Here is a 12,767-nt window from a genome sequence, read left to right as displayed (position 1 = left end):
CTTCTCTTTAGCATATTGTAAAAAATTTAAACTAAAAAATTATTATTCACTGCCAGCCAGAGCAAGACCTCCATTTGTTTAGCTGATTGGAAGATGGTTTTTTGAGCCTTCCCCTCCATCTACTCCATCATCCTATTAATTGGTACACTCGATTAGACTGCTCTGAATGAGAAGACACGGGGGCCTTGTATAGCAGGTGCTGGGGATATTTCAGCTCGTGGTTCAGCACAGATGTTTGTTCATGCGGGTCCTCGTGACACCAATCAATAGTGTCTCCTGGTGACTGATCACAGTGGATCAATCAGTGACACAGGATCAGCGACTGGCTGAAATGTCACCAGCTCCATAATTAAGACCTTCATTAAGCCAAAGTTAACAGAGTGTCACTCTGTTGCTCTCACCTCGACTCATCACCCTTCCTCTCTTCGCATGCACATCCCCCACCTGACTCCTCTCTTCCATATGCCCCCCCCCCCCCCTCCCAAATCAAACCCAATCCCGCTCTTCTTCCCTTTTTGCTCTCCCTTGTACATTATTTTGCTTGCTTTCTTTCAATGGTCCTTTTCATGCTTGATACATTTGAAGGACAAGCTGCTGTTTCGTCTGGAGGTTGAATAGTCGGATAGCCAGGAAGAGGACGGCGAAGCGGCCTTTTATGAATAGCGAAAAAGGTCACTTAATGTAAAGTGTGTGCGTGTTCCCTGCTTTTTCTTTCGCGTTTTTGTTTGATATTCCTCCCTCTCGACATCCGTCTCTGCCTCTGTCAGGCTCAGAATCTCTCTCTATTCTGATGCTGCGTGCTCCTTTAATCCAGATTAGCTGGCGAGTGTTCTTAATCTTATCACTTCCCCAATCCCGCGTGGGTGTGTGCTTTTCCTGGTTTTGTGTGATAGGGGGAGAGGGAACGATAGACGGCAGGATTAGAGCTGATTCTGAGAGAGAGACTCGGAGAGAGGAGGTGGGGCGAGAAAGAGAGACTGTATGACACTGCAAATGTAATATCACACATATCGGTGTCTGCTGTGGCCTGTTGGAGTCGAGTTGGCCCAATAAAAGGAAAGGAGAGAAATTGGTGTGTAAATATAAACGACTGGAGTACAGACCACATTTGCAAACATCTAAACAAGCACAAATGTGTACTACAGTTATAATTGCATTTACATAAATGGTTATATAAAGCACACAAACATGAATATCATCTTTTGTCATTTACATAACAGCAAGGGGCACATTTGTCACATTAAAACTCCAATTTGTGCCAGTTATTTCCATGCTTATATGCTTTTTGCCATGTTAAAATGAATGCGTTTTTCTTTTTGTTGATTAGCCCTGACCTGCATTTAAACCGACTACGTCATCTTTTTCCAGATGAACCGCCCAATCCAAGTGAAGCCTGCAGACAGCGAAAGCAGAGGGGGTAAGAGACACCTGTCCCCAACCCAGACACACAACACCTGTTCAAACATAAACACCTCCAGAAATATCAGCGATAACATGTCAGTTAGTCTTGCAGTGACATTAAAACACCTGCACGAGGTAAGTGCTTGAGTGGAGGATGCGTTAAGGGAAAGTACAGCGGTGCAGCGCGATGATTGGGACTGTAAGTTGACAGCAAGATGTAAACGATTGGCACGTTTTTCTGGTTTTCACCCACGGACATGCTTTTGAGGTCAATCGGTGATTCTGAACATCTTTGTTTTAGGGTTTCGCTCACTCACACTGCATAGTTAGTAGGATAAGTGGTTACAAAAATGGATAGATGGTTTAAATGGTGTGCACTGATATGACAGTTATATATGTGATAGATCTCCTGTGCCTCACCATAAATCACAAATTGTCTTTTGACACCGTGGCCTTGCACTGGTTACCGCAAAATCGAACGCAGAGATAACGGCACAGTTTGAGGCAGTTAGCGGCGCCATAATTTTCAGATTTATCAGCCAGGAGATCATGGTTTGTGTCCTGTGGTGTTGGTTAAAAATGTGCCTCTTCCAGCCGCACTAAACAAAGACAAGCTGCCATAACCCAGAGTGTCATGCACGGTCACCATGGACACAGTGGAGCTGATGTTTTATTAAAGTTCTGATGTTAAAGGCCCCTTATTTCCTAAAAGATGCAATCTGCACTGAAAATATGACAGATTTTATCAGCCCTTCAGCAGATTATTGTTCAGACTGAGTAGTCGGCTCAGCTGCCTGTCAAGATGGATGTTTTGCTGCTGTCAAACTACACCTGTACATCACACACTGCACACAGCCACTTACGCTATCATAAAAGAAAACACTGGTAGGTTTTGACAGGAGGTATTAAAGATACTTCATCTCTCATACCTCATATTATTTTACATTACCATTGCTGATTTTCAAAGCATAACACTAGCTCACTCTCCCTTTAGGGTTGGGTTTGTTTTTAGTCATAATCTGAATGGAGAATTTTCAGAAACCAAGAGATGTTGCTTGTTGATTTTTAGACTGTAATGTTTACCAAACCCTAAGCCCAGATGGGCTGCCGGTGACCTGGTAAACGCTCTCACATGTGTCACATCTGACTTCATCCAGATGCAAATTTTAAAGATAACCAAATCACTAGAGACTGCAGGACTACGTTTAAACTAGTAATTAAGAAAAGTACAAAGGGTATAATAAGCATCTGATCACTTAACCTCTTACCCTCCATCGAGACACCCAGCTTGAGTTAGGTTGGTGATTTTGGTTTGGGTTTATTCAGTGTCCACGCATTTTTATACCTACCTATAAAACATTTAGGAACAGGAAAAACAAACATGTCAAAATGTGTGAGAGTGCATTTAAAATGTAATGTAATCTGTTATTTTCTTAAAATATGGCTATCTGGGCACTGGTTTAGCTGGGTGGAGTGGGCTGCCCATGTGCTGTGGGGATGACGTAGAGCCTGGGTTCAGATCTGCCCCGGGGCCATTTGTGCATCTTCATGCTGGGTTTCTTGTCTTCTCTCCACTACACTGTTCTATCACAATAAAGGGTAAAAAAAAAAAAAGATAAATAAATAAAATAAGTCTATTTAGCTTAGGGCTAAAATAAAAGTTACTCCTAACCCTACACACGTGACTTAAAGGATCCTGATATTAACTAAAACTTGAAATTTGCTTCAGACACAGTAGCCGCTGCATCACATGTGCTAGGTTTTTGCAAGAATGAAGTTAAAATATGCAACGCTCCAGTTTTTGTGCTGTTGGAAAAGCTCTCACATCTGAGTCGACATCCAGGAAATAATCCAAGACTCTTTCTCGCAGCATCCACTGTCTCTAATAGGCCTGTTTTCACTGGAGTTTGATGTGCCACAGTAGGAAAAGCACAGGTGTAGATAATAAAATTAATGATGGCTGAATGCCATTTAGCTGCTTCAGTTTCAGGGTTCTGGTATTGTGCATGCTGGCTCCCTGTCACACTGTGGCAAATCAAAACGCCTGCTGTGAAAAGGGCCCATTTTCCTAAAAGTCAGTCCAAGTTTTTAACATTTTGAACATGTGATTTTAGATTCTATGCCAGTAGCCTGAAGGATCAACACTTTAGATTTTTTTTTTTAGCTCTTTAAAATTCACAAAACAGTAATAGAAATCCTTTGGTTTCCTTTTAGTATCACAAGACAAGAAGCATGCAGATGCAGGCATTTGTTTATATGCTGTTTTTATATATATATATATAAACGCGTGATTTTTTTTCATTTTTTTATCCGTTTTCTGAAACTGATTGGCTCACAGCGTAGTGAGCAAATTCTGTGCTTTTCATCAGCCAATACCCAAACCCTCCCCATCAACACACCACCCAGGCAGGTGTTTCTAATCAAACCACATTTATCGTCTGCAATCTTCTTGACATTTAGGCTGTATGTAGGTTTGCAATAAGGATAATGGCACGTTCGCTGTGACTGATTGTATCTCAAGCTTCAAGTCTCTGACATTTGATTATCATACGGAAATAAATTGGAAAGAAATGGCATCACGAACAGTTTTGGGGGGAAAAAAATAAAACAAAACACGTATCACTCGGTTGTTCTTTCTGAGAGTAATCTGCAGGAATGTAAGGCGCGCGCAATTTGTAGTGAATGGGCTCAAACATGCAGAATCGCTGGTCTGATCCTTCACAGACAGGGACAGACGGAGCAGCTTCTCTGACCACACAGAGGGTGACAAACATTTGAGTCACCGCCAGATGCTGTTTGTTGTGCCGTTCATGTTACTGCACTCTGGTGGTGCTCCGAAGTACAGCAGGCTAACGTCCAGCCCTCTTTGCAACTGCTTGTCACCCTGTTGTCATTTTCTGTTATTCGTGCATGTACAGTGACATGGTGCTTCTCCCCCCTACCTCCACCCTCTCCACCCCTCCCCGCACGCTTTCACTTGCATTACCTTTCTCACAAATGCATCTCTTTCTCCCCCCGTCTTTAATCTCACTCACATTACCACACATTACTCTCCTTTCTCCCTCCCATCCTGGTAATCTCCTTCCCCTTAGAAGACAGGAAGCTGTTTGTGGGCATGCTGGGAAAGCAGCAGACGGACACCGATGTGAGGAAAATGTTCGAGCCATTCGGCAGCATAGAGGAGTGCACGGTGCTCCGCGGGCCTGACGGTACCAGCAAAGGTAATAATGTGAAATCATGCCATGTGAAACACATCCAACATCAAGGCTGAACATTCCCTCCACAACATGCACAGTCCCAGAACGATATCTAAATCTGGATTCGTTTTTTTTTCTTGGAAGCATTGTTATTTTATTCTTTTCACATTTGAGCAGCATATTTGAAAATATGACAGAAAATGTCCTGCATCACAGTACTCAAGAGTCCTTTCAGAAACTCCTGAACTAACTTCCAAAGTCAATTACTTCATAGTCTAGCTGAGGATTGCCTCTGGTAAAATATTCATGCAAATCTGCGCATATTTTTAGATTAATCCTTATAACAAGCAAACAAACAGGCAAACTAATGCAACCATGCACATTACATCCTTGGTGAAGATAACAGACAACCTATGCAAAGCTCTGATGGCTGACCGGTGCTCCTCAGCTAAACAGGTGGAACTATAAAGTCTAGGAAGTCTTACTAAATATAAAATTATGGTGAGCAATGGCTACATGTTATTCTGCTTTTATTATACCACTCTTTGTCTCCATGGTTGTCACTGCATATCTAGCGAGACTTCCTGGACTTTGTTTAGTTGATAAACGCCAGACGTATTACAGAAAGATACAGTATTATTCACAGAAACAACACATTAGCAGCAAAACATTCATCCATCTATGTTCATTAGGTAAAAACTGTTCTCCCCTCACATTTAAAGAGCTACAAATATGAATTTTGACTGTGTTTACTTTTAAACTCCCTGCTGGTCCTCCCCTGTCCACAAACTCTACTACTCTACTCTAAATAGTCTGAAACCTCATCGTTTAAACATTTAAATACTTAAATATTGCTTAAATGGATGCAATTAGCCATGTCATATCTTATTTCTATTACCCCCGATGGCTTAGCTACTTAAAAACCTTAGCAATAATTCTTATTTGTCCCACTGAATAAAATCATCAGCACTAAGATGATTTTGCTAAGCTATGCCCTCCACAATTTACAAAAGCAGCCTTTAGTCGAGCATCCTTTAAAGCCACTGGTTGCAGCCAGATTCCCGGTCACGACTGTAGAAGTGTGGACTGACTTTGTTTTACCGTTTGTATTTAAATCCGAAGAATAAAGCTCGCAGCATGTTGCAACTCCACCGTATAAATGACTATTGTCAGTAACAACAATGCTAATGATATTTTCCATGTAAATCAAAGTCCGCGACAGTTCAAACACAGAGGTTTGACTTTTCTGCGCTTGCTGCACGAGGCACGACTAATAGTGCAGTAGGTTTTATTGGTCATAGCTAATGATGCATTTGGTGGTTTACGGGCTGTGATTGATGAAGCAATGAATGTTCTGTGGACCATGCTTAATGGTGCCACGGTAACAGATGAAATGCTAGATGCAAGATGGCTTCTAATGTATATTTAAAGGGAAGCGTTTTTGTTATAGTGTGTGTAAGTGTGTGTATGTGTGAGAGAGGGGCTGTGCTTAATGATGTGTCATTTCATGTAGGGTGTGCATTTGTAAAGTTCCAGAGCAACGCAGAGGCCCAGGCCGCCATCAACGCTCTTCACGGAAGTCGTACTCTACCTGTAAGTCCACAAAATACACTCTTTCTGACACACATACACAAGCACACTCATGCTGCACATGCAGCATGGTTACACAAATTCAAATGAACCCAGCAGACGCACTCAGATGCTCCAAACCCAGTCATTTAGAGACTCACAGGGTGACTCAGCTAATGGTCACCACTTCTCCTTTCTGTCCCCCTCCTCCACACACACTCACACACAATAGAGGACACACTCTTTGTAAAATGCGGTCATGATTTATCTCTGGAGGTCTTACTGCAGTGTGGCTTGATGTAGGGCGTCAAAATTAAAATAAAAACCTATTTGTTTATTTCGTTTACGTCAGTAATGGATCATAATATGTGCTCGTCTAAATCAGGACACTTTAAGCTAATAATAATACGAACGTAAGCCTTTATTAAACACATCCATCCAACACATCCAAGCAATTATTTTTCAGACCTTTTCTGGGTCTCTATGCTCTCTCAGGCAGTTTAAGTTTAAGCATAAAAAAGGTCATTTCACTCATTTAGAGTACGGTCTCAGCTCCAACTCAGTCACTCCAAGGAGTGTTTTACCTTTATTTGAATCTGTAGAGGATCTAATTTGATGATTGTTATCATCATTCTGCTGCATCGCAAAACTTTTAGCTGGACGGTCACCTAGGCACCATCGTGTGAGAGGCTTTAATAAACATGGGATTTCTATTTCCCCCTCGGTGATGGCGAGCTGTCAGGTTTCCCATCTCTTCACTGGTATTCATTATCCTCTCTTTAGGACATAAGTAGCGCTGGCTGCTCTTCAGAAACATTTCAAAGTTTTCTTTGTTAGTCCACAATAACATTTTCGCGTTTCTAAGTGGCAAACTCCAGTCATGGAGCCATGGGGTTGGGTTTTTTGGATGGGTTGGGGGGGGGGAGGCAGCAGCTTTCTCTGTGTAATGCTCCATGCAGCCATGCACTGTGAGGGAGAATGGGAAATGAACATAGAAGTTAAACAGCTCCAGTGACTCATTTAAGCCATCAGTTTCTTATTTTGGGCTTTTTTTTTTTTACTTCAGTGACTACTCTGGGTTTTTCCTTTGGAGTCATTTAGCTGTGCACCCGCAGGCCTGAGTCATCGGTTTGTCAAACTGTGGACTGATAAATGTTTTTGTTTTATTTTGTTTGTTTGTTTTCTAAGTTTACCTTGCAGCCTTTTGCAGTTTTACTCGAATCAATCATTTCCGATCTTGTGTTTTCAGAGATCTATTTTTCAGATTAAAATGTTCACTTAGCTCTAACCTCCAATCTTATTTGATGATGGCACAAACCGCTTTTGTCAGTGTCATTAGCCTTGAGCTCCACAAACATCCCTCTAGACACTACGCTGAGTCTTTGAGTGATGCATTCATTGTGGAAAATGCATGTGTAAGGTAAAAATATTGGATTCTAACCAGTTTTGTTAGGATGCAGTAAGAAATGCTCAGAGTAGTGGTGGTAACAGTGGTAATCTTTCCACTGTGCGTGTTTTAACCTCTTGCTGATGTTGAGCGTTGATGCTAAAAGCATCGGACAGATGGAGTTTTGATTTTTCTGCCTTTTCCTCCGCAGGGCGCCTCGTCCAGCTTGGTGGTAAAGTTTGCAGATTCTGAGAAAGAGCGAGGGCTCAGACGGATGCAGCAGGTGGCCTCCCAGCTTGGAGTCATCAGTCCCATGACCCTGCACCTCGGGGCCTACAACGCCTACACGCAGGCCGTGAGGAAGACCCGCAGACATACACATCTCACCCAAAACACACACTATCTGTCATGAGAGCACTACAACATGTTGCTGAAAATATTTATTCTGATCCCAAAATATCAAAAGTGAACTGTTTTTGTGTAATTTCTTTTAATGCTCTATCCTCTGCACTTTGTTTTCTCTATCTGGCTTTCTCATCATCATCTTTGAGCTATTTTAGTGCGATGGAAGATATAGGCACAGAAACCATCCTTTAATCCCCCAAAAAAAACATAAAAGAAAAAGCTACTCGAGAGACGCTTGAGTTGTAATGTTCTATTCAAGCATTTTATACTCAGAATTTCAATCCAAAAGAGATGTCTCATATGATATTAAGATGATTATAATTGGGAGGGGAAAAAAATCTCAAATAACAATATAAAGTCATCGTCGCTAATTGACCATTTACTGCAAATGGTTTCAGATTTGCCTCATTTACAGTTGTTCAGATTATGATGTTTAACGAGGCCTCTCGAGACTTTTACTCATGATTGATGTGTTTGTAATTTAGTAAGAAAAAAGGTCACATAAAAACAAAATTTAAAAAAATGCTCAATGGAAGGGTAATTTAGAGAAATTGCAGGTAAAGCTCCAAGCTAGACAAAAACGAAGGCGGGGTTCAATAAAATTCTTTGTTTACAGCTCAGAGATGTGAATGAAGAAATGATCCAATCCACTGAATGTGTTTTGATTCCAAGCTTGTCAGTTTCTCTTATCGGGGCTGGCACGTATTTCTAACAGTTGCATGTTGCAAAACTGTGACGTCAGACTCGTGGCTTTTGCACGACTGAGTCAGATGCGCGCCTTCTGTTTCTACACGGTGTTCAGACTCAGAGATAATAAAGCAGCTCTCTCGATGCTGCCACAGTCTTCCCACACAGGAAACCGAATAGGAATCAGGAAGGGAATCGATAAGGAATCTGACCTATAAGAAGAATCAATAATGCCGCTGGGTATCGATAAAGTCTTGTCAATATGAATCCTTATTACAGCTAAGGTGAAGAGCACACAACGTGAACTAAAGACTAATTATTCCCATGATTTGATCGTAATGAGGGATTATAACCATCAGGAAGCGATTTTTCCCGATGAGTGAGGTCACTAGGCAGAGTGCTCTGCGGTGCTTAGATGTACCCTTCAAACATATAGATTCATGTTTTCTGTTTTATTAAAGGGAAACATAAAACAACAAAAACAAGAGAGAAAAGGAAGAAACAAAGGGATTTAAGTAAGAACAGGGAATTTTCTTTTCTCTTTTTTTGTTCTCAATGACTGCTGGTGGAGTCAGGATGGGTCAGAGCACTGATACTTGGGAACGTTATAGTATATTTTCTTCCCCCTCTACAGCACTTATTTATTTCTGCGTCCTTTAAAGTAAGACTGTTGACTCAAGCCATCACATGGGAGGTCACTAGACTCTGGAACAACCCCCATCAGTCCCCCATCTGTCCCCCTTCTAGTCCCTTGGGATCCCCCAAAGCTATTGGAGGCTGGTCTGACTTAGTCTCACCAATGAGATCCATTTATTAGGTGAATTAGTTAGATAAATAAGTAATGGAGATAATAATTATCATCATTTAAAATAAATAAGTCAAAGAGAACCTATTATACTCATTTCCATCTTCACATTTTAATTCCTGGAGTTTATTACAGCAGCTTTGTGCTGCCTCTCCATTTATCCTTTCACTTGCATAAACAGTGTTAACTCTGATCTTTGAATCTTTTATTTCAGTCAGGTTGACTGCCCATGTGATCACATGATTTGGGGCAGCAGGACCTTTTTTGCTTTTCAAGATTGCTATAACCTTTTTTGACATCATATAGAGCCGACAGTTGGAATAAAAGAATACAGAAAACAACAAATATGTGTCTACTGTTAAAAATGTTATTACAGGCTCTTTGTGTTCTTGTAGGGTCTTAACCTTACAATATAAAACAGCTTGAGGCGAGTGTTGTTGTGATTTTGTGCTTTATAAATAAAATTGAATGGAATTGAATTAAAAATATTAGATTGCTGAGTTGAGCGTGTAGTTTTTCAACGTAAGGCCTACGGGGCAAATTGGAGTCCCCATTATAACTCGTTTTTCAATTCACTAAATAAAAGTGACCGATGTTGCAGATGCATCTATTAAAAGCAGTAAAACATGTTATTTTACTCTCATATAGACAAGTGTACAGGGCAATAAACAAGCCTTTTGCCAAGCTGATGTAGTTGGTAATGTCAGTTAATTTGAAAATAATACAAACACTTCAGGAAAAGAAGAGTTATGGGCCTATTACTGCTTATTCATTTCATCTGATAAATATAATTGATTGTTAATTTGGTGACCTCTGCCCTCTGTCATTCTGCAGAAGTCCACGAGATGAAATGTTGAACATTTTGCTTCGCAGTAAATGAAAATAAATGTCTGTGTAATTTAGATTGATGTCAATATTAATAACAATAATAACAGTCAAATGTTAATAATAGTGAAAAACAGGAGAAAAAAAATATACATCATCAATCATCAAATATTGCTTATTGTTTTCTTATTGAGGCTCGGGTCTGGAGATGTCACAGTAATATTAAACACATCAATTTTAGTGACTGAATCTCATTATTGGAGCACGTTGATGAGGGAAATCTGAACAACGTGAGTCATTTCTAATCTGCACAAATCGCTCACTAAATGTCTGATGACGAGCCTCTGCACAGCGTCTTCATGCTTTAAAAGTCTGCTGGTGTTTCTGTACTTTACAAGTCTGAGAATACACACTAATGGCCTCTGCACACCGAAACACGGACTCCGAACTTACTCTAAATGTCAGTTTTGCCGACTCCTGCTCCTCAATCCATCACAGCATCTCTCTCTCTGTCCTCCAGCTGATGCAGCAGCAGGCCTTGGTGGCGCAGTCGGCCTACCTCTCTCCTGTTGCCACCGTGGCTGCAGTTCAGATGCAGCAGCTCGCTGCCCTCAACCCCAGCAGCATCATTGCCACGCCGATTGCATCCATCACCCCGTCCTCAGGTAATGAGAGGCAGAGATGTCTGGCCTTGATTAGATTTCTGCCTGAAGTATGAGGGCGGATATACAAGGAGAGGTGGACCAGAGAGGACAAAATTACACACATCTATTCTGTATTTTTTTTTCATTCTGTCTCAAAGTTAACTCTTACTTTTTAAGGTAAAATAGGAGTAGGAGATGTATTTCACTTACTTATACAGTTTATATATAAACTGTATATTTAAATAAAGGTGGAAATTGCCAGGATAAGCGAGCAATTCACCTGCTTTTGAAGCCAACCTTAAGTGGTCGTTAGATTCAAAATTTTCAACCCTTAAAGTTGCTGCGTGGTTTATTTAAGACTTCTGAAAACTGGTAACAGTCTGCTGGCTACGGTTCACTCTGTTTAAAGGATCGTTTCTATGTAACGATGATACAAAACCTCAAATTTGATTGAAAGTAACTAATCAGTCAAACAGCTGTCATTACATTTGCGTCAGAGGTTTCTATTGGTGCGTGAAAGTACGTGACATCACCACCCTCCTCTCACCCACTGAAACAATAGAGATCTTTCATGCACAGTAACCGCAAATCCACTTTCAAATCTCATAAACTCATATTTTATTTAGAGTAGAACAAATGAAATGTATCAAATGTTTAAACTGTGCAAAAAGTGCAAATTCTAAGAAAATAAAATAAAAATAAAAATGGTAAATGGCCTGTATTTATATAGCGCCTTACTAGTCCCTAAGGACCCCAAAGCGCTTTACATATCCAGTCATCCACACACTAGTGATGGCAAGCTACATTGTAGCCACAGCCACCCTGGGGCGCACTGACAGAGTATTGCTGTTACTTTGAAATCATCTGCAGGTACCAGCACTCCACCCTCCATCGCAGCTACACCCGTTCCTGCTCTGCCTCCACCAATCGCAGTGAACAGCTACCCCTCTGTGCCAGCACCACCCAACGGCCAGCCAGCTACAGAAACCCTGTACACTAACGGGGTCCATGCCTATCAAGGTACAGGCATCGCATCCTACACAGATTATAGCTGTATCCTCAGATTCACAAACCTCTTGTGTAGCATTCATATAACATTAAATATATCAAATAACATTCATGACTTTTTTTTTTTACTATGCTGTAAGTTGTTAACCACATGTTGACTGTGTTACAGCTCAGAGTCCTGTGCTGGACCCCCTGCAGCAAGCTTATACAGGCATGCAGCACTATACAGGTGAGAATCAGGATTTACAGTGGCACGCATGTCCAATATAACTTAATAAATTCTTAATAAATAACCATGCATTTCTAGAAATGTATTTGTGGTAGAGAAGTCCTTGTTTTGTGTTAGAACAGGGACAATTACAAACTTTAAGTGACGTTGGACTCTGTTTAGTAGATTTAGATTTAAGTAAGAACCTTTTCAGGTTACGAATGCAAATTGCAAACTTACAATCAAATGCAGCTGCAGTACCTTTTGGATGTCAGAACTGCTGCATGTGCAAAGAAGAAACTCTCATTCAAAGTCAACACATGCACATATATTACAAAGTGTAAATAACCTCCAGCAATATAACATCACAAACTTTATGCAAAACATAGCCCAGTTTTAGCAAACCTGTAGGTGGGGATGCAGCTCTGTCAGATGTTTTAAGTGAAAAATGATTAGTGTGCAGTGTTCTGCTTGCATCGCCACCGCTCTCGGCTCACCTGTTCCTCCTCTCCATCAGCCACCTACCCTGCTGCCTATGGCCTGGTGGGACAGCCGTTCCCTCACCAGCCCACGCTGGTGGCCCAGCAACCTCAGCAGCCGCAGCAGCTGCAGCAAAGAGAAGGTAAACTCA

The 12,767-nt window shown here is 41.1% G+C and overlaps 1 protein-coding gene across 7 annotated transcripts in view; it reads left to right on the top strand.

The window, feature by feature from the left end:
• celf3a (cugbp, Elav-like family member 3a) overlaps window positions 1–12,767 on the top strand; it is a 34,509-nt gene that overhangs the window by 16,413 nt on the left and 5,329 nt on the right. For 5 of the 7 annotated variants that reach the window (XR_015126803.1, XR_015126802.1, XM_086279437.1 and 2 more), the window contains 8 exons: window positions 1,369–1,417; window positions 4,494–4,622; window positions 6,112–6,191; window positions 7,766–7,909; window positions 10,797–10,941; window positions 11,791–11,940; window positions 12,098–12,157; window positions 12,654–12,758. Coding sequence is in view for 5 of the 7 variants with exons in the window: in XM_086279437.1 (XP_086135563.1) it covers window positions 1,369–1,417; window positions 4,494–4,622; window positions 6,112–6,191; window positions 7,766–7,909; window positions 10,797–10,941; window positions 11,791–11,940; window positions 12,098–12,157; window positions 12,654–12,758 (862 nt within the window). In the remaining 2 variants the exon portion in view is untranslated. The remainder of the gene's footprint in view (window positions 1–1,368; window positions 1,418–4,493; window positions 4,623–6,111; window positions 6,192–7,765; window positions 7,910–10,796; window positions 10,942–11,790; window positions 11,941–12,097; window positions 12,158–12,653; window positions 12,759–12,767) is intronic. The other 2 variants (XM_086279438.1, XM_086279440.1) reach the window with 1 other exon arrangement.

The sequence above is a fragment of the Aulonocara sp. 'chitande type north' Nkhata Bay genome, linkage group LG22 (assembly GCF_057382095.1).
Source record: "Aulonocara sp. 'chitande type north' Nkhata Bay isolate Kocher_YH1m ecotype deep benthic linkage group LG22, A_spYH_male_GT1.1, whole genome shotgun sequence".
Lineage (NCBI taxonomy): Eukaryota > Metazoa > Chordata > Actinopteri > Cichliformes > Cichlidae > Aulonocara > Aulonocara sp. 'chitande type north' Nkhata Bay.
Note: the sequence above shows the minus strand (reverse complement) of the source record. Positions and strands in the feature narration are given on the sequence as shown.